Source organism: Cebidichthys violaceus, unplaced genomic scaffold (assembly GCF_023349555.1).
Source record: "Cebidichthys violaceus isolate CVI_PGR_0920_01 unplaced genomic scaffold, fCebVio1.0.p SCAF_10, whole genome shotgun sequence".
Lineage (NCBI taxonomy): Eukaryota > Metazoa > Chordata > Actinopteri > Perciformes > Stichaeidae > Cebidichthys > Cebidichthys violaceus.
In genome coordinates this window covers 8,267,710-8,293,645 of record NW_027176263.1, presented here as the reverse complement: position 1 = coordinate 8,293,645, position 25,936 = coordinate 8,267,710, and the positions used below count along the sequence as shown (strand labels likewise).

At 43.4% G+C, this 25,936-nt stretch overlaps 3 protein-coding genes across 4 annotated transcripts in view; 1 reads left to right on the top strand and 2 right to left on the bottom strand.

Moving 5' to 3' along the window:
• slc35f3b (solute carrier family 35 member F3b) overlaps nucleotides 1–8,352 on the top strand; it is a 48,400-nt gene extending 40,048 nt beyond the window's left edge. For both annotated transcript variants that reach the window (XM_068724216.1, XM_068724217.1), the window contains 5 exons: nucleotides 1,068–1,287; nucleotides 4,738–4,863; nucleotides 5,354–5,546; nucleotides 5,684–5,773; nucleotides 6,041–8,352. In XM_068724216.1, coding sequence (XP_068580317.1) covers nucleotides 1,068–1,287; nucleotides 4,738–4,863; nucleotides 5,354–5,546; nucleotides 5,684–5,773; nucleotides 6,041–6,282 — 871 coding nt within the window. In that variant the 3' untranslated portion in view covers nucleotides 6,283–8,352. The remainder of the gene's footprint in view (nucleotides 1–1,067; nucleotides 1,288–4,737; nucleotides 4,864–5,353; nucleotides 5,547–5,683; nucleotides 5,774–6,040) is intronic.
• A 557-nt stretch (nucleotides 8,353–8,909) lies between these two features.
• On the bottom strand, nucleotides 8,910–11,662 carry LOC137878393 (5-hydroxytryptamine receptor 1D). The gene is made up of 3 exons (XM_068718689.1): nucleotides 11,506–11,662; nucleotides 10,348–10,508; nucleotides 8,910–10,199 (listed from the first exon to the last, which is right to left on the bottom strand). The coding sequence occupies exons 1-3, from the start codon at nucleotides 11,660–11,662 to the stop codon at nucleotides 8,910–8,912; spliced, it is 1,608 nt and encodes a 535-aa protein (XP_068574790.1).
• Nucleotides 11,663–11,938: 276 nt separating this feature from the next.
• tarbp1 (TAR (HIV-1) RNA binding protein 1) lies at nucleotides 11,939–25,783 on the bottom strand. The gene is made up of 29 exons (XM_068724210.1): nucleotides 24,780–25,783; nucleotides 24,588–24,685; nucleotides 24,416–24,485; nucleotides 23,778–23,932; nucleotides 23,618–23,670; nucleotides 23,397–23,494; nucleotides 23,173–23,308; nucleotides 23,000–23,096; nucleotides 22,241–22,330; nucleotides 21,984–22,131; nucleotides 21,630–21,896; nucleotides 20,909–21,006; nucleotides 20,655–20,813; nucleotides 20,351–20,571; nucleotides 20,009–20,252; nucleotides 19,652–19,840; nucleotides 19,234–19,424; nucleotides 19,074–19,145; nucleotides 18,832–18,952; nucleotides 18,094–18,204; nucleotides 17,823–17,972; nucleotides 17,642–17,728; nucleotides 17,343–17,548; nucleotides 17,169–17,250; nucleotides 16,898–17,069; nucleotides 16,613–16,798; nucleotides 15,826–15,950; nucleotides 15,338–15,474; nucleotides 11,939–12,615 (listed from the first exon to the last, which is right to left on the bottom strand). The coding sequence occupies exons 1-29, from the start codon at nucleotides 25,723–25,725 to the stop codon at nucleotides 12,432–12,434; spliced, it is 4,893 nt and encodes a 1,630-aa protein (XP_068580311.1). The 5' UTR covers nucleotides 25,726–25,783; the 3' UTR covers nucleotides 11,939–12,431.
• Nucleotides 25,784–25,936: the final 153 nt, after the last annotated feature.

Below are 25,936 nucleotides of genomic sequence, written 5' to 3'. Positions count from 1 at the left end.
GTGGCGTATCCAGTGTCTGTAATGAAATGATGATAGACTTTAATGCGATTGTCACCGAATCAGTGTGTTTATAAAGGGAGTGTGTAGTACTGACTCAGCCCTCTGGAGTTGATTCATAATAGTGCTGCTCCTCAGTATCCAACAAGGACTCTTACAAATGTGCTACCTGCCACTCCTCAGCTACTGCTGCTTCATCACTTTCCCAGGGCCAGCAGCTTTCAGAGTAAACGGTGAAACTCAGGAGCACAGTCAAAATGCTGTGCTACTTTGGCACAAAGAGCGAAAATGCATTAATGTTACATTAAGAGTGATGCAACATAAAGTCTTATTGATTAGAACATTTCAAAACAACAGAGTCGACAGGATCACTTTCACGTATTTTGATACTTAATGTGACACTTTTGATTTGACACACTTGAAAACCTACAGCTTCTTGTGTGTAGCTAAACTCTTCCAGACAGGAATCAAGTCCAGACTTAAGTTGGAAATTAGAGACAATATCCACTGAAAAACATCCATAGTATATGACCAGTTACATCGCTTCTTCAAGATAACAAAATGTCACCAGGCTGACTGTTTGTCGTTGACCAGCTACAGTTTCAATTCCAAAGTATGTCTAGTTAGAATGAGCATATGCAACATTTGCATAAGTATATAATATATTAAAATATTGGAGCCTCCAACTGGCAAAGACAAATCCTATTACTGTAAACACCTGAGGATGAAATAAATCATTTCATTTAATTCATGGAAACAGCTCAATAATATCTGACTTCATTGCCTTGTGGCAGATTCAATTGTGTTCGTAAATATTTACTAATTTCTCTTGGTCCCAAATGCACTGTGGTGCAATGTTCAATATTTAGATGTTAAAACAGGGATTACTTCACACACTCATCACTGATTAGAGTATCTGGTCTCTCTGGTATCATTTGTTCAGACAGAGCTGTTTGCGTTCATAAATATTGATTAAAGTCCCAGATCGTAATAACATTTATCAACTCTTAAATTAGTTGTACCACATTTTTCAATATTCCGACGCTGCTCTGCATCATGTCTCTGCACAGGGAGTGCTGTAGGTTTTTCGGGGACGACGGGCTCACACCCAAGGTGTTTTTCACCAAGGTAGCTCCCTTTGGCCTGCTGTGGATCCTCACCAACTACCTGTACCTGCAGGCCCTCAGGAAGATCAACACAACAGACGTGTCGGCGCTCTTCTGTTGTAACAAGGCCTTCGTCTTCCTGCTGTCCTGGATTGTACTTAGAGACCGCTTCATGGGGGTCAGGGTGAGTACGTCTGCCTGTGTGTATGAGAGAGAGGTTTTTCACTTCCTGAGAGGAAATGTTCCCCACTGCATCTTTAAATACGAGTCTGAGTCAAGCACAAATCACCAAAAGGAAAGTGGATAGTAAAACAGTGATTTACCCTCCAGGCTACTCACTCACCTTGGGCAACTTTCACTTGTTATAAACAACATAATAACGATCGTTAGAAGAAATACATTTGCATAATGTAATTGCTACAATTTCATATAAAATAATAATGTGTAAAAATCCCATAAATGACATTTTGCAACACTTGTGTCCATGTTGTTACATCTGCCTGTATAAGGTTACATATTATCAATGTAGCTTTTGGTTCTTAGAAACTACAATATGGAATGATGTTATCTTTTCATTGAGTGCTTTGATCATGCTCATTTTATCTCGAGTCTCAAAATGACTGAATTCAGATAAGATTTAAGCTGCACTTTTGATGCAGATTCCAATATATATATATATATATATATATATATATATATATATATATATTAAAAGTGAGTAAAACAAATTATGAAAATCTGATTAATGAGTTGTTCCACCAAATTTGGATTGTTCCCTCCCTCACTGACGCTATATGATCATGTTCGTAGTTCTAAAACAGCAGAAGTATGATGTTTTTCACAAGAACCAAGCCAAGATTAGAGAACAGTCAGAACAAGATATAGCTTTGTGAAGCAGTTTAAGTTCTCTCTTCTTGCCATTTCTCAGGTTTATCTTGTGACCTCTTGGAGGGCTCAAGACCATCAACACAAAAGACAAAGACAGAAACGCTGAATGTTTTTATCTATGTTATGCGTCTGTGGTTCTATTTCTATTTGCGTTATATCTGTGATAAGCAAATATTGTTCAATGGCTTATCAATTTTTCAGGCGAAGGCTTGCTGTACCAGATGACCTTCACTTACGTTTGTGCTTCTTACTGTGTCTCTCTTTGCTTTCGGTTGAGAGAAAGAAGTCCAATTTTTCCTCTAAGCACTGTGTATTTAAATTGGTGTGTATGTATCGCCTCTATTTTGCACTAGAGTTCACTCATAATGACAAAAAAAACTGTTTAACTCAAAAAAGGAGTGAAAATAATGTAGTATTTTTAGTGGTGTTCTGACTGAATTTGCCACCGTATGTGTGAGCTGCTCACACAAGCACGGTCGAGTGGAGAGCATGTTACCTGTGTGACAGCGTGATTTCCCTCCAGTGATCACTGTGTCATTCAAATGTGCCTCCTGGTGGGTGTCTGTTTGTAACTGATTTCATCCAGATGAAGAGAGACAAGCAGGGGAGTGAGGGTTTAGTTTAGCTCTGTGAATCGAGGTATCTCCCGCTCTCCTCCCCCCTGCACTCCTCACATGCTTTCATATCTGCAGCCGTCCTGCACTCTGCAGAATGGCTTTCCCCCTTTTTTTTCTTTCACACACTCACAACCTCTCCATTTCTCCCTAGTGCATGCCCCAACTCCCCACCCCCATTATCTGCAATGAAAGGCCTCAGTAGGAGACAAATACTGTAATAATCCTGCTTCTGTATCTTTCACACCCCCAGCTTCTCTCTCTCTCTCTCTCTCTCTCTCTCTCTCTCTCTCTCTCTCTCTCTCTCTCTCTCTCTCTCGCTTGGTGGCGGGGATTGCAGTGTTTGGATGTCTGCAGCAATGCAGGGGATCTTGGACGAGTTTGTCATGAAAGTGTAGGAGGGGAGAGAGAAAGCTGGGGGATGCTAAATAATCCTTGTTAGACAGGATGATATGGGTTGTTTCAGGGATTTGTGCTCATAATAAGATGGCTCAGTTAGGTGGCAAAGTCAAAATGTACAGGTTAGATGGTCCTTAAATTAAATGAAGAGCCCTTCGGCTGACTTACATTTAGATTTATCAGTTGTAAAGGGGAGTTCAGCTGAATCCACATCACATAAGCTACCCAATGTGCAGGTGTTGTGACCCTTTTCCTCCTCTGACCCTCGCATTGTGCTGAAACATCTCAAGAAACTGAATCACCAACACAGCAGGGTCGCTGACCTTGTTAGGAAACAGTCCATCACAAGAAATACTTGAAGAAAGGTGTAGCTGTGACTGACAGACAGCCTACAGTGCAGAAAGAGCCATTTTGCCAAAGGTGCCCAAGGGCTCTGGCCAAGCAAAAACACACGGCTCATTTATCTTCCCGACACCTCTTTAATGCAGAGCTAATCCACTCAGCTGGACTGCAGCATGTCCCTTCTGCTATTCTTCAGCCGAACACACATGCACTCAAACAAATAGCAAAGACAAATTCTGGAAGGGGAATAGAGTATAGAGAAAAGATTTGGTTCAGAATTTTTGAAGGCTGATTGAGAGCGGGACGAAACAGATGGTTTTGTGGTGTTTTGAAGCTGTGATCGCAGGGAGTGGGCGTGGGTGTGAAAAGTGGTGGATCGAGGGGGATATTTGGTTTGTAAACATGATGGCAGTGTAACGAAAATCAATGTCAGACAATCAAGGCGACATTGTAGAAGCTGCCTGTGCTATGTTGGAAGCACTTGTGCTGTGAATCTGAGAATAGGTCTCATTTGAGAATGTGTACAGTGGTGGAAGATGCACTCACATCCTTTACTTAAGTAAAAGTACCAATACATTAATGTAGAAATACTCCATTACAAGTACACGTTGTGCAATTTAAATCATGCTTAAGTGAAAGTACAAAAGTATTATCAGCTTAATTTACTGAAAGTACTAAAAGTAATAGTACTGGTTTTGCAGAATATCAGCCCCTGTGACTGATATAATACATTACATATTATTACCTCAGAGAAATCTGAGCTGTCATCACATGATTTTTTAACGGGAGAGGAAAAGCAAAAAAATAATTATAGTATATAGACAATATCTTTTTGTAAGGGGCCATAAACAAAAAAACAAACAAACTTGGGAACCATTAAATCTTGAACAATGTAATGTATACTGTATATTATATTTTTTTTTCTGTACAATTTGTATCTGTAAAGTAACTCAATAAATAAATGTAGTGAAGTAAAAAGTACAATATTTAATATTAAAGAATAAAGTAGCATAAAATGGAGATACTCAAGTATGGTAGACAGTATATACAGTACCTTCAAATTGTACAGTTCTTAAGTAAATGTAGCTAATCTGTTATATTCCACCACTGAGTGTGTACATGTGCTTGCGTCTGCCAGTATGTGAGAAAACGTAAATAGCAAATGAGCAGTCTGTTGACTACAAAACAAAACGCACATATTAATTATAACCCTACAAGCCTTGTCCTGTGATGCTTCTGCAGTGACTAACAATGTGCCATGTGTGCCTGCTGTGTCCCAACACAGCAGTAAAGGTTCGCACGTCTTTATCACCACACTGCGAGCAGCGTGTCGTCCATCCGTCATTTGCTCATGTTCCTCCTTCTCTCTCTCTTGCTCTCTCTCTCTACAGATAGTAGCTGCTATCTTGGCCATAGCAGGAATTGTAATGATGACCTATGCTGATGGATTCCACAGCCATTCAGTGATCGGCATTACTTTGGTCGTGGCCTCTGCTTCGATGTCAGCGCTCTACAAGGTATTTGTTTGCATCTGATCAATTGTAAAGAACATTTCTAAGCCTGTGTCCTTCCATAAACCTCCCTCGTAGTGACACCTTCATCTGCAGTGGAACAATAAGTATAAAAATATATATGAATAGTCTTGTCTTATGTAAGAAATCCTGGACTAGCTCCCTTCTACTTATGTAACCAGGTGGCAGAAGACAGGAAGAGATTATGAAATGTAACACTGAGCTGACAGAAGCGTGTGATATGTGAGCGTTCGGTGGCTGGCCCCAGGGCTGCGATGTCCCGATCAAGGAGGTTACGGGACAGATAGCTATATTTTGACAGGGCTCAGGTCTCCCCTGCCCTGCTGTCTGTGCTGCCTAATGTGATAAACAGACAGCAGCGGCCCTGTGCCAGAGACGTGACAAGTACTTGGCAGAAGCACCCTTCTGCAATATCCCTCTGCTCCTTAAGGGGGCAGATTTTGTGCATTCATGACTCCTCCCTTTTTGTCCTCAGGTGCTCTTCAAGATGGTCCTGGGCAGTGCCAAATTTGGAGAGGCTGCACTCTTCCTGAGCATTGTTGGAAGCGCCAACTTTGTTTTCATCAGCTTCGTGCCGGTCATCCTGTATTTTACACATGTGGAGTACATCGGCTCACTCGCAGACGTCCCCTGGGCCTACCTCTGTGGGGTTGCAGGCCTGCAGTTTGGTACGGAAAGATCTCATATGAAGCAAAATCTGATACCGCAACGATTATGTAACTAATGAATATAACTTTTCAGGTTTTGTGGTTTCACACCCTCATTGTGTAGCCAACTGCTGCTCTGATTGTGCTTCTTCCCACAGCTTTCAACGTCCTGGTGAACTTTGGCATAGCGATAACGTACCCGACATTAATCTCCCTTGGCATCGTCCTAAGTGTTCCTGTAAATGCCAGTAAGTCTCTTGGCTTTCCTCCCAGACTTATTAACTTTTTAAATCTGGCCAACATTAAATATCTGATGCCTTTGAAATCCCCCCAAAAGTAATCATCTATATTTGATGAATATAATGTAGATTTCAAATTCTCATTGCATAAGTTTCTGTAACAAACTTATTTCATCCACTTTCTAAATTGATTATTTTTATTAATCCCATCAATTATTGCTTGTTAATTACAATATTTTCATATGCTGACACTAATGCATCCTCTTAATTTTACAGTGGTGGACCTCTACACATGCGAAATTAACTTCAACACAGTGCGCCTCATCGCTGTGTTCATCATTTGCCTGGGTTTCCTCATGCTGCTGTTACCTGAGGACTGGGACCAGTGCATCATCCAGCTCAGCACGAAGCTGCGCAAGCGTGATGAGCCAGCAGAGGGCAGTGTGGAGGCGGGCGCCACCACAGGGCTCAACTGGAGAGGGAGAGCCAGGACCCCCATGTCAACATTTGCACATTGACTCCATAAAATGTTATCATGTAAACACGTACCTAACACACAGACAGACAAAGGGAGTGAGACATGTTAACGCCTCTTAATGCCGATGTGGTGACATTTGACCTGTCTGGTGAGCTGCCCTCTCTTTCACGTAGCTCCCTGAATGGAATAAGTATCTCAGACTGACCTCTGATCAGTAACATTTCGGTCAAAGGGGGAGATGCAGGCACCGACTGTGTATCATTCATTTGGTGTCCATTCCACACAGAAGTTATCAGAGTTGGTGCATGGACATGGACAACATTAATTATTACCCTTCTTACCCAAAAGATTATCAGGTATAACTGATTGAGTCATGTATTTATTTTGCTGTACCTCTTAATCATTCCATGGATTCACTACATCCTTGCGCCTGGGAAGACTTGCCAACTTGCCTGATATCTTTCAGTTCTGAGAAGAAGAAAAAAAGACTGTCTAGAGGCAGGCCTAACTCCATGTGGACTTGCTTGTCCTTAACACGTACACATTTTCAGTACACACCTTTAAGATCCAAAGAAGAATGCCTAAAATGCTAAATGCCTGAAAACAAAAGGGAGGCCCACAGTGGCGTCCCTCAGGTGTAAACGTAGTGACAAACACCTGCCTTTCGTGCACTGTACATAGCTGTGTATCACACCGTGGATGTCCTGGAGCTGTGGACCCAGTGGGCTCATTTGGTGTGAAGAGACTTGTCTGAACACCTGAGGATCAATCGCAGATGAAGAAGCTTTCGCAGCCCCTCTCTGTCTGTCCATCCTTGAGAGGTCAGGTCCTTTTTGGCCACACTGATTGGCCCCCTGCGGTTATGTGCTTTCCTCGGGCTAAACTCCCTCTCTGTCGATGCCGACACCCGTTGCTCAGGCTCACAGTTAAGTCACGAGAGATCTAAAACCAGTGTCTCCATTGCAGACGTTTTTCAATGCATGAGATGGTTGAGATTTGTTTGTCAAAAAGTGTGCGCGCTTCCAGTCCAACAATAAAGCACTTGCCTCACATTTTCTGTCGCTGAGACAGCAAACAGTTTATTAACTAAGCAATATAGGTAATACATGTATTAAAAGGACATGTATTGTCATTAAAATATAATATAAAATGTGTTTTTAACTGTCCGTAAGCTGTCGAAACTATTAACTGGCCCATATTCACAAATAATGTGTCAGGTATACAAATCTTTGGATGGACTAAAGCTTATTATAAGACTGACATGAAAACTTGGAACTACCCCTTTAATAACTTTGAACATCAACCATAGCTATTACTGAGCCTCCCTTTGAATTCCTATCACGTTTAACTTCATAGGCATATATGCACACAAACGAATCTGCAGCAATTATCACTATTTTTTTCCTGTTGAAAATAACCGACAGATGTCTCACTGTGGCTTGAGAAGAGGTGTGCCAACACATGAGAATAACTCCCATTTTTCCGCCTCTGCTCTTTTGTCAAAAACGGTCTTACTGTATCGGTTTCCATCAATCCCATTTCTGAGGCAAGATAACAACCAAGATGGACCTGAGATGGACTGAGGCCCAGGCCTTGCAAAGCTACTAGTGGTAACTCTGCCTTGTTGTGAATGTATGACCATCACTCGACCACACATGCTCGCTACGTGCCATCCGTTTTTTACAGTGCCACCACTGACTGCTGCAGAGATACTCTTTAATACCTTCTTGTACTCATCTGACTGAGTTTTTTTGGAACAAACTCTAGACTCATCTTACAGGACTTTTTTATATATATTTTTTTTTGCATTTAATTGCTGACGAGCATGCCCATACTGTATGAGCAGATACAGCTGAAGTCCACTTCACTGCCTTTTCTTTGTTTCGCAATAGAAAACATTAGCACTGTTTCCCATTGTCATGATCTATGACAATAAATTATAATATTGTATTCCTCTGGAATTATTGCTAGACATAAATGTAAACCTTTGTAAGGAATGATGATTTTTACACTAAGATGCAACATATGATTATCACATTTGAGGAGGAAATATTTAGAGCGTGAATAAATGAAGGGTTTATTAGATCAACTGTTGGGTGTCTTCAAGTGTAATCACATGTACTATATAAAAAGATTTCTTTTCAATACACTTCCTTGTCCAGGTTTGTTTTCTCCTACTGTCTCTGCTGTGTGCTACAGTGTGATCACTAGAAATGGCCACAGGCAACATGACAAGTTGAAAATATGTAGTGATCTCCGCTAGAGATGAAACGATGATTTAATTTATCAATCAATATTGAATTAATCTGCAGATCATTTTGATAATCTTTTAATATATTGAATATTTTCTTGAATATTTAGGGGTTTTCGAACATCAGGCGGACAACACAAGACATTTGAACATGTCTTATATGTTACAGCTGAAATTATTGAATAATCAATTAGTTGATTGACAGAAATATAATAGGCAACTAATTTCAAGCGAAAATGCCCCCAACAATCAGATTCTAGCCTCTTAAATGTGAATATTTGCTGGTCTTCTATGACATTTTATGAACCAAATGATTAATCAACTAACTGAGAAAATAACAACAGATTGATCAATAATTTAAAAAAAATTGTTAGTCCAATAAGATTGTTTCCGCAACAGCATCTGCAGATATTAGACTAACAAACATCATGCTCTACTCTGACTGTTATCTGTCCGTAGAAGAAAGTGGCCTGACGCTCTCTGGTCAGAGCAGAGAAAGGTAATCTGCTGCCATCTTGTGGCTGAGAGGGGACCCGCAGGCAGTCCACCCTCCCTTCGCCTCCAGCATCTTGCCACACTGAGAAGGACGGGGAGGTAGAGTGATGTTTGAAGTCAGTGCTCACGGTAAAAATGGAGGAGGAATACTTGGAGTCATCACAGGTTGAACTCTCAGAGCTGGAAGGCGGACCAGGATGGGTGGTGGTCAGAGTGCAGGGGTCGCTGCTCCTGCCCTCATCTCCCCCTGCTTTGACCTCACCTTCCCTGCCCACCACAGTCCCCAGGCGTGCTCTTATTTTTTGCCTCAGACACTGAAGAGCGCCCTGGAAACGTTTGCTGAGCAGAGCGTACAGCAACGGGTTGATGTCAGAGTTCAGCAACACCAGCCAGTACGAAAAGGTAACGGCAGAGGGCGGGACGAGGCTGGATTGGCCCGAGATTGCAGTTTCTGTGGCCTGAACCAGGGCCACGCCTATGTATGGTGTCCAGCAGAGGAAGAAGGCCGTGATGACCAGAAAGAGACGCACCAGTCCATGCTGGCTCTGGTGCTGATGGGAGTTCTGCAGTGGTGGCTGGGAGGCGCTCTGAGCCAGGAAGGAGAACAAACGTCTGGATGAAGGGTTATTCTGCTCTGTCGTAGATTTAGGGAGAGAAGGGCTGATATAATCCCCCTCCTCTCTACTGACCTCAGACACAAACTGTCCACTCACATGATAAATCAGTGTCGAGGGGCTGCTGCTGCGGAGGCTCCCACGGTGCTGGGGAGAGGAATCACCAGGAGCAAAGGCAGAGCTTGGATTCCTGCTGCGCTGGACAGAGTCCTCCAATGTGTGAATCCTCCTGGCATGGCTGCGGGCCACCTTGACAATGTTCACGTAGCAGAAGAGGATGACCACTGCCGGGATGAGGTACGACAGGGCAGCCATGAAAGCTGTGTAGCTGGGACTGCTGGCCCAGTTGACCGCACAGCTGAACATGGGAACTACATAGCTGACGGAGCTCCAGCCCAGCAGGGGAGGACAACTGGTCACCAGAGCCTGAAGCCAGATCCACAGGACCACAGCACAAGTTCTCCACAGGGTGCAGCGGGAGTTGTAGAGCAGGCAGTCCATGATGGAGTGGTAGCGGTCGAGGGCGATAGCTGCCAATGTCAGTACAGAGGCTGTACAGTACACAGAGGAGGTGTAACCCACGTACAAACAGAGGTCCTGTCAGACAGGAGAGAGAGACAGATTCTCATCACATGCACACACTCACTGGACCAAAGGAAAACAGGTGTTATGAGCTCAGCTTCAGGTCACGTCAAGACACTAATGCTGCAATGTACATGACTGTAAAGCATTTTGTATTACGTACAGTACAATCCACCCATCCACGGTTCATGACGGACAAAGCAACAAAAGGCATCACTCCGACGCCCACCAAGAGGTCACTGATGGCCAGGTTCATGATCAGCACTGACGTCACCGAGTGGAAAGTCTTGGTTGCAGCCACAATAACAATAACAAGGATATTACCTACACAGAAATACAACACAGTTTACATACAGTAGTGAACCTGTGGTTTAATAACTGAATTCAGAAAAATGTGGACAGCTCTGAATAACAAAGAAACAAGCATAAAAAATGACCACTTTGATACGTTGATATTGTGCAATACAGCACTGCAGAATGCTGAGCCCATGATTGTTAGTTAATTGCAGTCAAGCAAGTATTTCAGAAATATAACTAGAGGGTCGGTGTTTCCATGCAGATAATTATGGATTAATTTGTTCAGGTATTGAAATATATTTGTCCCACCACCAACACAATTACACTCACATCTATTGTGTGTTGGTGGAAATCAAAGCTTTGAAATTTGCATTTTAAAAACGCAACGGTTGGCAATCAGTTTGGCAGTTTAACATGTCCATAAAGTCAATAATAAAAGGCCATGAGCTTCTGACTTTCTAATTACTCATCAAGCCTGCAGTCATAAATACAAGTCCTTTAAAAGGGGAAATGGGAAACTTTCAACTCAACCACATAGTTTCAAATCAGCCTTTGACAAAAAATCATTTCACAACATTTCAACAATTAATTTTGATCCAGAAGCTCTTTTTAATGAACTAAAGAGCTAAATAAAGACACTTTAAATGTCGTGCTGAGGGAGAATGAACACCAGCCAAAGGGATATTTCATAACCTGGCAACCCCAAAATCATTATGAATGATATTTATAGCACAATAAATGGTGTATTAACCACTATTTAAGCCATTAGTTACAAATTATGTATTAAGGGTGCCACAGAACTTTTGCCAAGATTACATAAACTGCCAAAATACAAATATTTCTTGTCAAATAATTTTATCCAACGCAAGAATTAAGAATTTTGCAATCATAAAAATTAGGTCACTAAGTAATTTGTGTGATATCAATGAGGTGATGGAACAAAGAAATATAATGCAGAATGTATGTTTTTCTGTAGCCATAGGCCAATTGTAAGCTTATTATCGGAAACAGTTGAAGCCTTTACCTGTCACGGCGCACAAACACATCAGCACCATGAGGATCTCCAGGACCAGCTGGGTCTGCCTGGACACTGCGAGCCCCGCGCCCTCCGTCCAGCTCGCATTGACCGCTACTGCTGCTGCCTGCAGGGACACCGACCAGGAGCCGTCCAGGTCATCCATGTCCCACCCAAAAACAACTGCAATCCTCACATGATGAGCCACGTACAAGCGTGACTTGACGGCAAAACAAATGAGTGTGATCAAATGTACTCCATCTGCTCCCCCTCTGGTCGGACGGTCTCCAGGTGAACCAACTCCTTCACTGTTGGAAGGGGAGGGAGGAGGAAGCATGAGCACCTACTGAACCATATTTAACCCCCTCTGTGCTTCCTTGGTTGATGCAATCTCCAACCACAATAAATGAAAGATCACATGGACATGAAATGGATAACAATGTAAAAGTTGTATTTATTTATTTATCAAAAAAGAGCCATTTAAAATCACAAACTGCAATGAAAACACAAAAGTAGCAGTTCTACATTATGTATGATAGTTTCCTGGGTATGGACATTATAGTCCGGTCCTGGTGCCATGAGGAATACGCTAATTGCTCATATAAACAAGGCACTTCCCCTTCAAAGGGGAAAATGTCCTCTGCTCTGCCAACACAGAGATTGCCTCCATTAATATAACAGCATGCCCGGTGGAATATTTAGATGTAATAACTAGAGCCGATCTCTATTCATGACTCTCATTAAGGCACAAGAGCAGCACTGATGACTGCTGACCACAATAAAACCAGACAGAACATGAAGATCCTTTAAGTCGTGGCACTAACTGTATGCTAGTGCCCCCCCCCCCCAAGGTGCTTCTCAGTCTTGCTACCAGGGGGTAAACATCTGGAATTCAAATGTCGCGTCCATTGTGCTGCACTGCTGGTTTCCTTCCTTCAGTTTTCAGGTTCTGCGTTGACGTCAGCTGAGCCAGAGGTGAGATGTTGCCGTGTATACTCCCAAATCAGCAGGGCAGCGCTCACATGCACGTTGAGTGAGCGGGTGACCCCTTGTTGAGGGATCTCCACACACACATCAAACATTTGTAGTAGATTGGCAGGAATGCCTTCTCGTTCATTGCTGTAAGAAGAAAAAGAGAAAAGCGACAAACTGTTGAGTGGGACAAAAAAACAGGAACATTTTGCATCTAGTTTACAAATGGGTTTTTCATGTTTGGTGCCACAAAGTTTGTAATGAAGCCACTAAGAGCTGAGGTATTTGGTACTGATTTATAGATATCTTTAAAAGAGTTTGGAAAATATGATTAGTTTATTTCTTGCAGATATATGCATGAAGAGATAATTATAAGATGTTAATTAGTGAGCTTTAGAGGTGCTGGTGGATCTATTTTGTTAACTTTAGTTTTTCTCCCATTTTCAGTCTTTATACTAAGTGGCTGTTGGCTCTAGCTACACATTTATTCTACAGACAAAAAAGTGGTATTCATAAAAAATAAGCACATTTTCCAAAATATTAAATTATTCCTTTAAATTTGAAGGGAGGAAAGATAATTCACAGGGACATAACAAAACCCACTGGAATCTAACTCACCTCAAAAGAGACATTTTAGATGCACTTCTGTGCAAAAAAACAACAACATGTATACCAAATATCATGAAAATAAATTCCACAGCAAGACTTACAATGGAATGTGCATGCTGTCTGCGATAAGGCAACATTGACTTCTTCATATCTGATATATAACATCAGGCCGTCTGTTCTCTCAGTTTAACCCGGATGTGTAACATTTATACCACAATCCACCATTTCTCCATTTGGCTTGATGATGTTATCCAGTTGATTTCATTTAAGAAACCTTAGCTTGAGCAGCCAACTTAATCCTTGATCATTTTCACAATGAAGCTTTTCATACAGAGGACTCATGAGCTCAAGTCCAAGAGCCATTCAAACTGTAATCAGGTGAGTATATACTGCCACCCAGCAATACGGTGCCATGCAAAGCAAACATTACGAGGTAATGAGTTTGGGGAGTCCACAGAGGGTGCCACACAGTAAGAAAGCCTGATTTGATGAGCTACATTTATAGTGAGTGCAACTGGGTGAGATAATAGCGGCCTGATGAGAGATTAGAGCTGGTCATGCTGTGCTGGGGAGAGAGAACAGCTGTGAGAACACTCAAGATTCAGCTCACACGCAGCGTGTTTAAGCTAACAGCACTACTCACGCCTCTGTGACTGAACAGGACACCTACACAGACGTGATCAATATGAACCCCTCCCTTTGCTGCCAGGCCAGCTGCACGACTGCAGTGCACACTTAGCAAGGAGAGTGAATCATGCTGCTTATAATTACAGCCATGTTCACTTCTGAGTGGCTACAAATGGTTCAATAAAACTCTTTTTTTTTGTGTCCCAACTGGTGAAAGTCACAGGGAAGCATCACAACTCAAACTACACTAGATGGAGGTGAAGGTTTTCCTGCTGCTTTCATCACTCTGCTTGAGTCATTTATTTCCTGTGTTCTCCTCCTCAGGGAGAACCAATTACAGTCCAGCATGCCTCGACAGGTACACCATGGAGAGGAGAGGTGCAGGCCCCGAAGGGAAACACTCCAAACCGATGACATAACATTAAATAGCTTCGTCAGCTCACACCTTCATCTGAGTGAAAGTCACAAAGGGCATGGGAAGACAGAGGCTTGCATGTATTTAAGCTGATTTAACTGATTGGGAGTAGGTTCTCGCATTGATGAAAACATTTTCACAGCTTGTACACGACTCAGTCTATCTGTTCTCATGTGGTACGAGACTGTAATCCATTACCTGGAGGACAATAGACTAAGGGGGGAAACTTAACAAATCAACTCCAAAACACACCAGAAACCAGAAATGGTGGAAGGTGGGGCTATTAACTTTCCGCTTATCCAGGCTTAGCAGGGTATTCCAGACCTCTCTCTCCCCAGCAATGTTGTCCAGCTACACTTGGCTGCAACCTGCCCAGTGCTGCCCGTGCTGAAGTTCATAGTCTGATGGAGCCCACAAAACCACATCATCTATTAAGAGCAGAGACGGAATTTTGATCTCCTCAAACCGGACACTCTCCACGACTGTGCCTTGAGATCCTGTCCATGAAAATCATGAAGAGAATCTGTGACAAATGATAACTCTGCAAGGGTAAAGAGCTCCCGGTCACCCCGGTCTGCCAGTCCACAGGCACTGTCCCCCACCTCCACGCAACACTGACGAGCGTGTCAGCCAAGACAGCCCAATAACGTCCATAGCCTTCAGCATCTCAGAGAATATCTCATTCAACAATGGCGCCTTACCGTCAAAGAAATTTAAGCCACCTCTGCCAAGGATATGAATGGTTCTTCCCTCGAGACTTTAACCACTTCCTCCTTCACGTAAGACGTGTTTGTCGGGTTCAGGAGTTCCTACAAGTGCTCTTTCCACCGTTCGACAATATATAATAACACAGCCTGAGCTAAGACCTGCTTTCCTTTTCGGAGTCAAACAGTTTGCTAGAACTTCCTTGAAGCCAACCAAAAGTCTTTCTCCATAGTCTCCTCGCACTTCTCCCAACACCCGTTTTTTGCATCGGCAGAGATGTGACGTTTCACGTACAAGTCTTTTGTGGCTGACTCATAGAGGGTTAGTGAATTGCTCTTGGTCTGGTCCCTTCCATGGGACCACATTGCCTCAGGAGAACATACCAGGAGCTATTGCCCCCCATCAACACAGGTTCACTGGGGCACACAAACCCTACAACACAATTCATTGGCGGGGCAACCCTCTTGTTAGCGACCCCATTTCTTAAAAAACATACACGCTTCAGAAACATACCCCAAAAGTAACAGGGTCTTCTCAGGGAACTGGTAGTCCTGGAGGCTCCGACTGTTGGCCGTCTGCTCCACTCCAACAATACAGTACCCTTCACTCTTCTTTACCTGCAGGAAGTCACTCAGCTCCATTGGCTTCACCTGATAAACAGATACAGTTCAGAATCTTAATAATAATGTTATTATTATACACAGCATCACAACTTAATTTAGTTATTGAAACCATAATATCATATAGAAAAATATATTTTCTTGGAAATTCAAGTAAGCCATTAGGAAAACTACAGCTTACTGCTGCATTGGCTTCGGCATCCATCTGCTCTGTCCCCTGCGTGCTCTCAACATTGATTTTGACTGAGATCATTTAAACCCTGAGCTTAGCCGGTCAAAATCACATATTCTCAAGTCACTAGTCCACTGGGGGTAAGCTTATAGACAGAGCAGACATCATGATCACTAGAGTAAAATGTGAGATTGTTTAATGCACTTTACCTCTAATAGAGGCAGCCACAGCTCAGACGAGACGCTCAGGGACTGAAAGTGTTTGTCACCGACGTGGCGGAGGCTGTCGAGAACCAGAGCGCTGGCCCCAAAGATCTCACAGGTCCTGCACAGACCTGAAGCAGCAGCAAATAAACCAATGAGGACAAAGTCTGATACCTATCCAAATAAGAACTGAAATATGAATTCCCACAATATGAACCTATGGTTGAAAAAAAAAAATGCACTAAAAGTAAGAAGGGGACTTTTTATTATTTACATAATCTGTGGCAACAATGACTGAGCAAAAAATGGTACTAGTCGATCACCATGGGCAAAGACAGATATAAAAAGGTACATCTGTTATGGCAACTGAGAGGGCAATTTCAAGTAAAACATTTACAGAACAACCAAGCTAATGGTCTTGCTTACATCATCCAGTATCAATATTGGTTTTGAAAATGGCTCTTTTCCTCTATAAACATATTCTGATTGATTCAGCCCCTTATCATCCTAGACAAAAGCAAAGGAGTACACTTGCAGAAAACATAAAATAGGAGTGTCTGTGATTAAAGCTGGGCATTCCCTGTCTAAATTAGACATTACCTGATAAGAGGGCTCAAGTGATTGGTTTTAGCGGCAGCTGTGTTTGACCTCTTTGCCCAGATCATCATTATGAAACCAAACAAAAGCCTGTAATGTTAGTTCTTCACACTATTACACAAATAACGGACATTTTACATCATCTCCTGAAGAAGAAGAAGTAAAGATATAAGTGTAAAGAAGTGCTTCTCCTGACCTCCTAGATTGGTGGGTTTGTCGATAAGTGAGGCTACCACCAGCAAGGCACCGTGCAGCTTGCCCAGTCGAGCGGCCCTTTGTTGTGGAACCAGCTGAAGTTCAGGCTCCTGCTCCTGGATCCCCAACCTCCAGGGAGTGATCTTCTTCTGCACCTCGGCCCAGCGTTCCTCCTTATTCTGCTCGCCTGGAAGATGCAACACCAAGGCCACTCAATCAGAGATGAGGTCAGGTTGTGGTATGTTGTATCAAGTAGTCCTGCCGCTTGTAAAATGGGCTACTATACCTTTGTCTTGCTGGATCCAGTCTCCAGGCTGGAGCTGGCTCAGGTCAGGAGCAGGATTTCTCAAAGGAAAAGATGGACTTTCAGAGAAACACAACAGTTTCTCAAACTTCCAGGGTGGAATCCACTCATCATCAGCCATCTCTGACAGACTGGGGAACGTATAGAATATAGTCTAAGAGGGCAAAACACAGACAGAAAACAAGTTTGTTGTGACACTACGTTACTGTATTTTAGCTGCCTTAATTTGTTCAGTAGAAACATAGGTGCAAACCTCAACACTGTAATCCCTGATAGGATGAAAGGCACCGAAGAAGAAGTGCTCCTGAATCCTCGTCCAGTTCTTGTTGGCATTTCTAAATGGTGGGAGAACAAATACATGCTCAAAGAAATACATTAACACACTACAACATACTATTTGTAACTGTTGTAGCTGTTCCACTCTCACCCGGTGTTCTGCATGGCCTCGGCCTGGTTCAGACAGGCCTTGATCACAGTGGACAGTCCTCCCAACACACCGGCCACTTCCTCTGCCTGGACCCCAGCCAAGCTCCACACCCTCTTTAGGGCCAGTAAGGCATACAGACGCACACTGAAGTTATGGTTGAAACACCACTGCAGGATGACGTCCAGCGCTTTACGCAAATGCACATCCTTTAACACACAGGCAGAGAGATCTTAGTAGATGTAGAGATGTGACGCAAGGAGAATGTTGTGTGAGTGGAGGAAAAACATCAAAGGCTTCACCTTGTCCTTCAGATTAGGAATGATGACATTTAAATGTACCAGGACTGACAAGAAGGTGCAGATGCTGGTCTTGGTCTTGTCATGATCCTGTGAAACAAAAACAAAAAAAACTGAATAATTTACCGATTTCACTCATGATGCGGTGTTTTCTGGTAGGTAGGTTACCAGAGTGGGAGCTCACCCTGTTGAAGCAGGCCCAAAAGCTGTCAATGAGATGTGGGTAGCGGACGAGGATCAGAATCATCGTCCACTCAATCAGGTATTTGACCGAGGCCTGGTTGCTGCAGAATCCAGCTTCAAACACACAGTTCAGCACAGTGGAGACAAACTCCTGCACATAGGCGCGCACGCACAAACACACAACACACAACACACACCCATCCCCACACACAGTGTCAGTATCTGAGTGGTTATTTCCTGTGTGATTGTAAGTATGAGTGTAATTGTCTTACCTCTCTGAGTTTGGGCAGCATCAGCAGCAGTGTTTGCCAAACTCTGTTTTTCACACGATGTTGCAGGGAGTTGCTATAGTAACGCACTTTTGACTTTGAGATGACATTATCCTAGAGGGATGGGGTGAAGGAGATAATGGAAAACGGGGTTAAGCATTGTTAAATGAGCTGTAACTGATGTTCAACTTATTATCTTAATGAAAAAGTGCAATTCAGAATATCATATAGAAAAACAAGTATTTGTGGCAATACATGAACGTAGTATTGCACCTTATTAGGGATGAGAACGTTAGGAGAGAGGGTGATATGATTTAAGGTGGCAATATTAAATGTCATGATCAACATATCTGGAAACTATTCTCAGATGAAAACTAAAATCAAGATACAAGGGACACAAATCCTTAAGACTGGTAATAACTGAGTGTTCTTGTTTGTTGACTTTCATTGGAAATGTGTCATGATGATATAATCATATTGGGATTTTGTTTTACAAAACTGTTCAAATTAATGATTTCAGGCAAAGTGAAAATAATGAGAAAAAACACTTTATATGGTATAACAGTTTATAGGTTTTGTTTAGTTTGAAGAGTTGTCTGAAGGGTTTAATATAAATTATATTATTTTATTTGTGATTTTGCATACATACATACATACATATATATATACACACACACCATACTATATTTTGAAAATTGGGAAAATATTATAAATATTAACACACTACCTAAGATAGCTTACCTTTTTTAACAAATCCATAACTAGTTGCTCCATCAGTCTTTCATGCTGCAGATTAGAGGAATCCAGGCGGCTGAGGAAAGCTAGTACACATGTGCGGGGCAACTGGTCATCCCTGTTATCGCTGGAAAATACAAGCTTGAGTGTGAAAACATTTGCACATCAAAAGAGACCTCTAGTGGCACTACGTTAAATCACAGCCATAAAGGAGAACACAAATTGCTTCATGGAGAACTGCAGCTCACCTTGTAACCGCAACATTGGCGGCACACGCTTCACCGAGTCGCTCCACATATGTTTGGACGTCCTGGATGAGCCTTAGAATAAGGATGAATAGATTTTAAAAAAGATATAAAGCCCAGAGAGACAATTTAAGAGATTTTGAGAAATGCTGTTTTGAGTTACCGTTGGTCTCTCCTGAACACTGGTCCATAGACACATGCCTCAGTAAGTATGTTGATGTGGCTGAAAACACTAGAAAACACAGTGTGGTTGCTGCCTCCGTCTGTGGGCAGCCATGTCTGACAGCAGTGTTGAAGCAGCACACCGAACACACCGCTCTTTGACTGAGACAGCTCCATCAACTCAGTGGCAATCTAAAAAAAATAAAAAATCGCATCTCACACACACACACACACACACACACACACACACACACACACACACACACACACACACACACACACACACACACACACACACACACACACACACACACACACACACACACACACACACACACACACGTATTAGATTATAGGAAATGCATTGTTGAAAGTGCACCACACTTCCTTTCCAAGTCAACCAGCCGGATCTGAATCACCTGTTTCAAGGAGGCCAGAAGTGTCGGAGCAGAAGTGTCTGTCAGCTCCAGCAGTTTACGGTGGAAGGCCATGGAGATGAAGCCTTTAAGGGCCGGCCAGAAGTCATGGGCGTTCGTGCTCAGCCCCTGCACCAGCTCCCAGCTCAGAGTCACAGCTTCCACACACATGGCCTCCTCATAAAGTAGTAACTGGGATCGAAACATCACCAAATCAGACACTCCATCAGAAACACACTTCCTCTGATATTACTTTAGTTTTTGTAAGACATTTTTTATACTGGGACTGCAAGGAACTCCTTGTCATACCTCATTTGAATTGCTTAGTGAAATTTGACCAAAATTGAATTTGAGACTCACTTGTGGCAGCACTGTCTCCATAAAAGTGAGCACAGGCAGCACCAGGTCACTGGGCAGCAGAGCCAGGGCCTCCACAGCGCAGCTCAGAGCAGCCTTGAGAATCTCTGCGTTGTTGGAAATCTCTACAGACTCAGGAATCCCAAAAGCCTTCATCAGGAAGCTCAGACAAATCCACTGGTCCCGCATATAATTGGCGGCTATGCGTCCCCAGTCCTGCAGCGGGCGCCCCCGCACTCCTGCATCACTGAAGAAAAGAATGATTGGACCTTATCATGCCGGTCTGGTGTTTATGTATCATACATTTTAAGGCTTCCTGAGTACTCTAAGCAGACTTTCACTGACCTTGACCCGTCTACTGTTTGTGGTTTTTGAAGCCGTTTATTTAAGTTCCCCAGACTTTGGCAGGAAGATGACGCTAGATTGTAGAAGTAGTCATTCAGTGATTTAAAAGCAGAAACGGTCTCTGATTGCACGTCAATCACTTCCTGCTCCACGAGACCACATACCGTAGCCAGGGACGCCATAGCCACAGCTCTAGCCACCTGGTTTGCCACAGAGTGGATCTGGCAATGGGAAAATAATCTGTGTTAAATAATCAAGCAACCAAACGGCTTATATAATGGTATTCCTGCCTGAGCTGTTGCACCTGCTGGTTTGGTTCTTGCAGAAGCTTGAGGCTGTACTTGATGAGTTTAGGGAAATAGGTCTGCTGGATTTGACTGTGGTGTTGTGGTGTAGAACCGTACAGGACCACCATCTGCCTCAGGACACACAGATACAGTTCTGCCCGCTCCACATCAAACAGCTGGAAAGAACACAGCACAAGGACACGTCAGCGCTAGCCACCGGGGCAACGTATGCTAACTGAAGTCACGGTGACTCGCTTGACTGGTCGTTTACCTCCTGCAGCTCCCCGAGCAGCCGCCTCAAGATGAACTCCTGGATGGGATCGACGTGTCTAAAAATGAACCTCTTCATGGCAACCATCATGTCATCCACTGTGAAAAGCAGAGTGGGAAGAGTCGACTGTCACACACTTCTGAGCCACTTAATATATGAACCATGACAGGAAATACTATAAGCACACTGCTACAAAATGACTCAATTTATGAGGGCCGAGATGTGTTGTTGTGGCGTAATTAGAATTGAACAATTTGACCATCAGAATTTCTGGAAGCTAGCTGGACTAAATTATATTATGTTGGTCTTTTTGCAAAACGACCAACTACCAATTGTTATGTTATAGACTGAATAAGAAAGAAATAGAGACTACAAGCAGACCTAAGTCTGAGATGCAAGAAAAAAAGCGACAAATCCCTCAATTCCTGAAATGATGTTCCTGAGCTGTTTTGTTAAAATGTCAAAAAGCACAAAGATACTTTTTAATGGGAGAAAAAGATTTCACTTAGCACCTTGTAAGATTGCATAACTAATTGATATGAGGGTGATGTTTACAAAGACAGTGTGAAATTTTCCCTCAATTAGGCACCAAGTGAACATGAGTTGTTAGTAGAGGTATAACGATTTGTTCATCGCATGAATGCACCTATACATCTACTGTAGCTCCTGCTTATGCTTGAGGGTGGACTTCTATAACAATGGATCAGTGTACAATACAAACCTTGCTCCTCTCCAGCACGCTCACAGCTTGGTGTTCCTCCGAGCTGGAACAGTCGGAGCACGAGCTGCAGGCTCTTGTCACTCTTACGCAGTGGCAGGTAGACATTGGTGCTGACTCTGCTCAAGGTGTCCAGCAGTGGAGACAGCAGTGACTCCAGAGCGGTACCGGTCTTTGCTCCGGGTTGATTCCGCTCCATGTCCACGCACAGAATTATGGCCCTGGCCAACTTATCGGCCTCTCTGGAGTCAGGTAACCTCTCGCTGTGACCTGAAGAGCAGGGGAAACTAACTTAAACCAACCTCTACACAGATAGAATCCTTCACTTAATCTACGACAGTCTCACTTCAGACTTACCTGAGCTAGCTGGGACTCGGAGGTAAGTGTGCATCTCGCTTTGAACATAGCCTCTTACGGTTTCTTCCTTTGCGGCAGCACTAGTGCAATCTCCATCCATAATCCTGGGCTTGAAACTGCCCTCATTGTTCAACAGCCAGGCACATAACTGCAGCAATGTCAATATGGAGGGTAGAAATTAGTCCATCATAAAACTTCCCTAAATTCTAATTTTAACATGGTCAAATGTTCCTTTAAATGTCTCCAACACATCGTACCCGATTCCAAATCTGCGTCCCTCTAGAAAGTGACTCGTCTGCAGGGAAATGCACCAGGAAACTAAAAACATCATCAAGGGTCACTGCGCTCTGAAATGAGATTTTTTCAATTATGCAGTTCACTAACTTTAATGCTGTGTATGAAAGCTCAGGGGCTGGACAAAATAACAGAAACACCTCACAATGCAGCGTAGAAGCCCTATGGTGAGTTAGTGTCGGAGGAATTAATTAAACTTGACATTTCTGATGCTGAAGTTCGTGGTTGTTATTACTCAGCACATTTCTGGAGGGGATCAGATTAAAGTATAACCACTGATCCTCTTTGCCGAAGCACTTTTCCTTCGTTTGTCACGTTTTCATTATTTTGGAGACGTTTCTTGTCGTCATACTGTTTTTACATTACATTTAAAATGAAAACAATCTCAGCAAATCCTTACATTTGATAAATGTCGTCAATGATTAATTGAGAATCAAAATGGTTATTAATTGATTATCTGTTCATCAATATAAATTAACTATTGAAACATTAATTTATACTGACTTTTGCATCAGCACATTATGTTATGTGGTCATAACGCGACCATCACCACCATTGAACAAAAAAATCTTCACAGCATATTCACTTAAAACAATCAAATGCATGGTACTTTTAAGAGTCAAAGAAAAATAAACATAATGATCATCATGCTGTTTGCAACAGCGCTGTCATACACAGAGTTTTAAGTTATTTTAGCGTCAAGTACACTTTTCATTTCCTACCACTTCTGTGAGACAGAGAGCGCTACTCAGCAAGAAGCACTGAGCGGCACCTCTCAGCAGGACCTGATGAGTGATCATGGTGCTGCGCAGCACCTCCCTGTAAAACACAGCGGATAAGATGAGCTTCCATATCAAGCATGATGAGCTGTGTAACTGTAACCGCGATGAGGTACCTGAGAGCAGTGAGCCCCTCCATGCCCAGCAGTGGACCTGGAGGCAGTTTGGACAGAGCCTGGGCGAGGAAGAGGAGGGGCACCGCACACCAGTGCTTAGAACACAGCTGCTGAATCATCTGCAGCAACATACGGCCTACAAAGCAAAAGAGACGGCATTTTAATTTGTACCCATGAGACGTGAGTCAGAGCTTTGTTAACATTTATTCATTGACTTCCTGTACCTCTATGCTCCGATGGTAAACTGGTAAAGAAGGTGGTCATGAAGACTTGCAGTTTAGTCCCGAGCTCAGGACAATCTCCTACACTCTGCCCAACTGACCTACATGTGGGCAGAAGGAGGGTTAATGAGGCCTAGTGCAGAAACACATTTATAATATAATAACATAATTACACAGAAATCCCTGCTTTTTAATGTCTTGGTGTTTCAATTTGAAACCCTCACTTGTGAAAGAGCGAAGTTTCAGACAGAACATCCATAAAAGGGCCAACGATGAACTGAGGAGCGAAGCGACAGAAGAGGAAAGTTTGCACTTTGAATGATTTCTGTGACATTATATTAATAAGTCTGAATCACACTGAACGGATTGTGTCCGAGGCTGTACCTGAGAAAAGGCCAACGCAAAGGCTGGCTGCTGGAGGACCTGCAGCTCGAGCAGGTGACACACTCCCTCTCTCATGAGGGATTTATTCTCACTGTGGAACATCCGCTGGTACACACACAGCAGCCAGGAGGGGTGGAAGAAGACTTGAGCTGAAGCTGCGACACAGACAGAGCACTGATTAAGAGAGCAGCTACAGACCACCAGGTGGCACTTCACATAACTCTTTTTTTCTATTAGGTTGCCTTTATATCTTTATTATATTTTCAAGTGAATAAAAAAGTTAGCAATTTAAAAAATCATTTATTCTCTCATTTATTGACTCATGTTTTTGTAAATTGAAATCCCTCCTTACAAGTGGTTGAGATAAGACAACAAAAGTGTATTTAGGAAGTTGTCAGTAATTGATAAAAAGGTTAATTACTGCAATCATTTCAGCACTTTGGGTTCATGGAGAACTAATCCATTTTTTTTTTTTTTTTTTTTAAACGACAGCTCCATCACTTCATCTGATCGACACCAAAACAAGAAATGTCTGAAATAAACAATTAATTTGCTAAAGAAGGCTGTAAAACGAATCTTTCAAAAATATTCAGAAAAAAACTAAAGTATTTCGTTATATTACCCAAGTCTAGTGTTACCTTGACTATCATTTACTGTTGTTTGGATCAACGTGTCTATTCTGTTAAGAACTGGCCGGACGACATGAATCTGCAGAGGAAAACAAAACAGAGACGATCAGGATTACAAAACTGCATCATGATTCCCATCTCTGGACTGGTGGCAAAGCAGCAGCCGTGTGGGATGTCCCACCTGGTTTTCCTCCAGGGTCTCCATCACCAGTGCGTAGTCCTCCCAGAACTCTCTCAGCAACTTACTCCTGTTAGGGGCCCATTTGAACAAGATGTCATCTGCAACAATTTAAAAAAAACGGTGAGAAAACAAACAATACAACACCAGTGCACTTGAATTTGTTACAGTGTCAGCAAAATCTGAGCACGTCACCTTCCTCTGATGGAGAGAGAGGACAGTCCAACCCCTCCTCCTCCGACAGGGCCACGCACATTTTCAGCAGGTACAACGCCCTCTTTCGCGACACGCCGTCTCTGTGCGTCAGTCCATCCTGAACCATCCTCCAGAACCGGACGGACAGACGAGGGTCGAGATCAGAGGGAGAGGAGGAGGAGGAGGGGGGAAGGCTGCGAGGCTTCAGCAGGTGGTCCGACAGGGCGGTCAAACACAGCAGTGTCCGCTCCGCGACCACATGTGTGCGGTCAGCGGAGTGCCAGCTGCACATGTCCTCCAGGACCAGCCGGAGGACGCTCGTTAACCTCGCGCCGCTGCAGCAGTTCAGCACGGTTAAGAGAAGCCTGACGATGATTTTAGAGACCAATGCGTCGGGCAGCGTTTTGATGCAGGACAAGGTGGATGACAAGGTGATGAGCGTGAGCCGTTCGTCCGCTGCCAGAGAAGGTACGAGAGCAGCCAGGACTTCACTGGCGACCTCCACACTGAGTCGTCCTGGACCGGGCACCTCCCCCTCCTCCTCCTCCTCCTGCTGCTGGAGCGACGGCAGGACAGACAGAGCTACTCGGCCCGGAACGGACTCATCACACAGCGGGACACAGACACTCACGAGTCTGCAGGCAGCAGCGGTGCTCTCCCTGCAGCGCGTACCTTCGCCGGCTTCTGCTGATATCCTGAAGAGAAGAGGTAGACACTGGGTCCAAACCACCGAGTCGATTTTATCTATAATAGATCTTCTTTTCGCTGCTGAAAGCGGAGCAGTGTCCGACTCGGCCAGGATTGGTCCGAGTCCTTCGATGAAAGCTGTCAGCGCCTCCACTCGCTCTGTCGCTGGCCATGAGTCACTCGGCCAGGCCAGAGACTCGAACAGCAGGTCGTAGTCAGGAGAGCTGGACAAGACCGCGTTAATAAAAACGGAATACATTGTTACGAGAAGCTAGCAAGCTAAGACACCCAGCTACAGACTCCTCTCGCTGCGTCCATGGCCAACACGTTTTTCCAAACGGAATGTAAACTTCCGCAAACGCAATCGCAAACTCTCGCGAGAAGTGACAGTAAAGGAATAGCACTGACGTTTTGCGCAAATTGAAAAATATACCATGTCAAATTTAAGCCACTTATGAACAAAGTGAAGA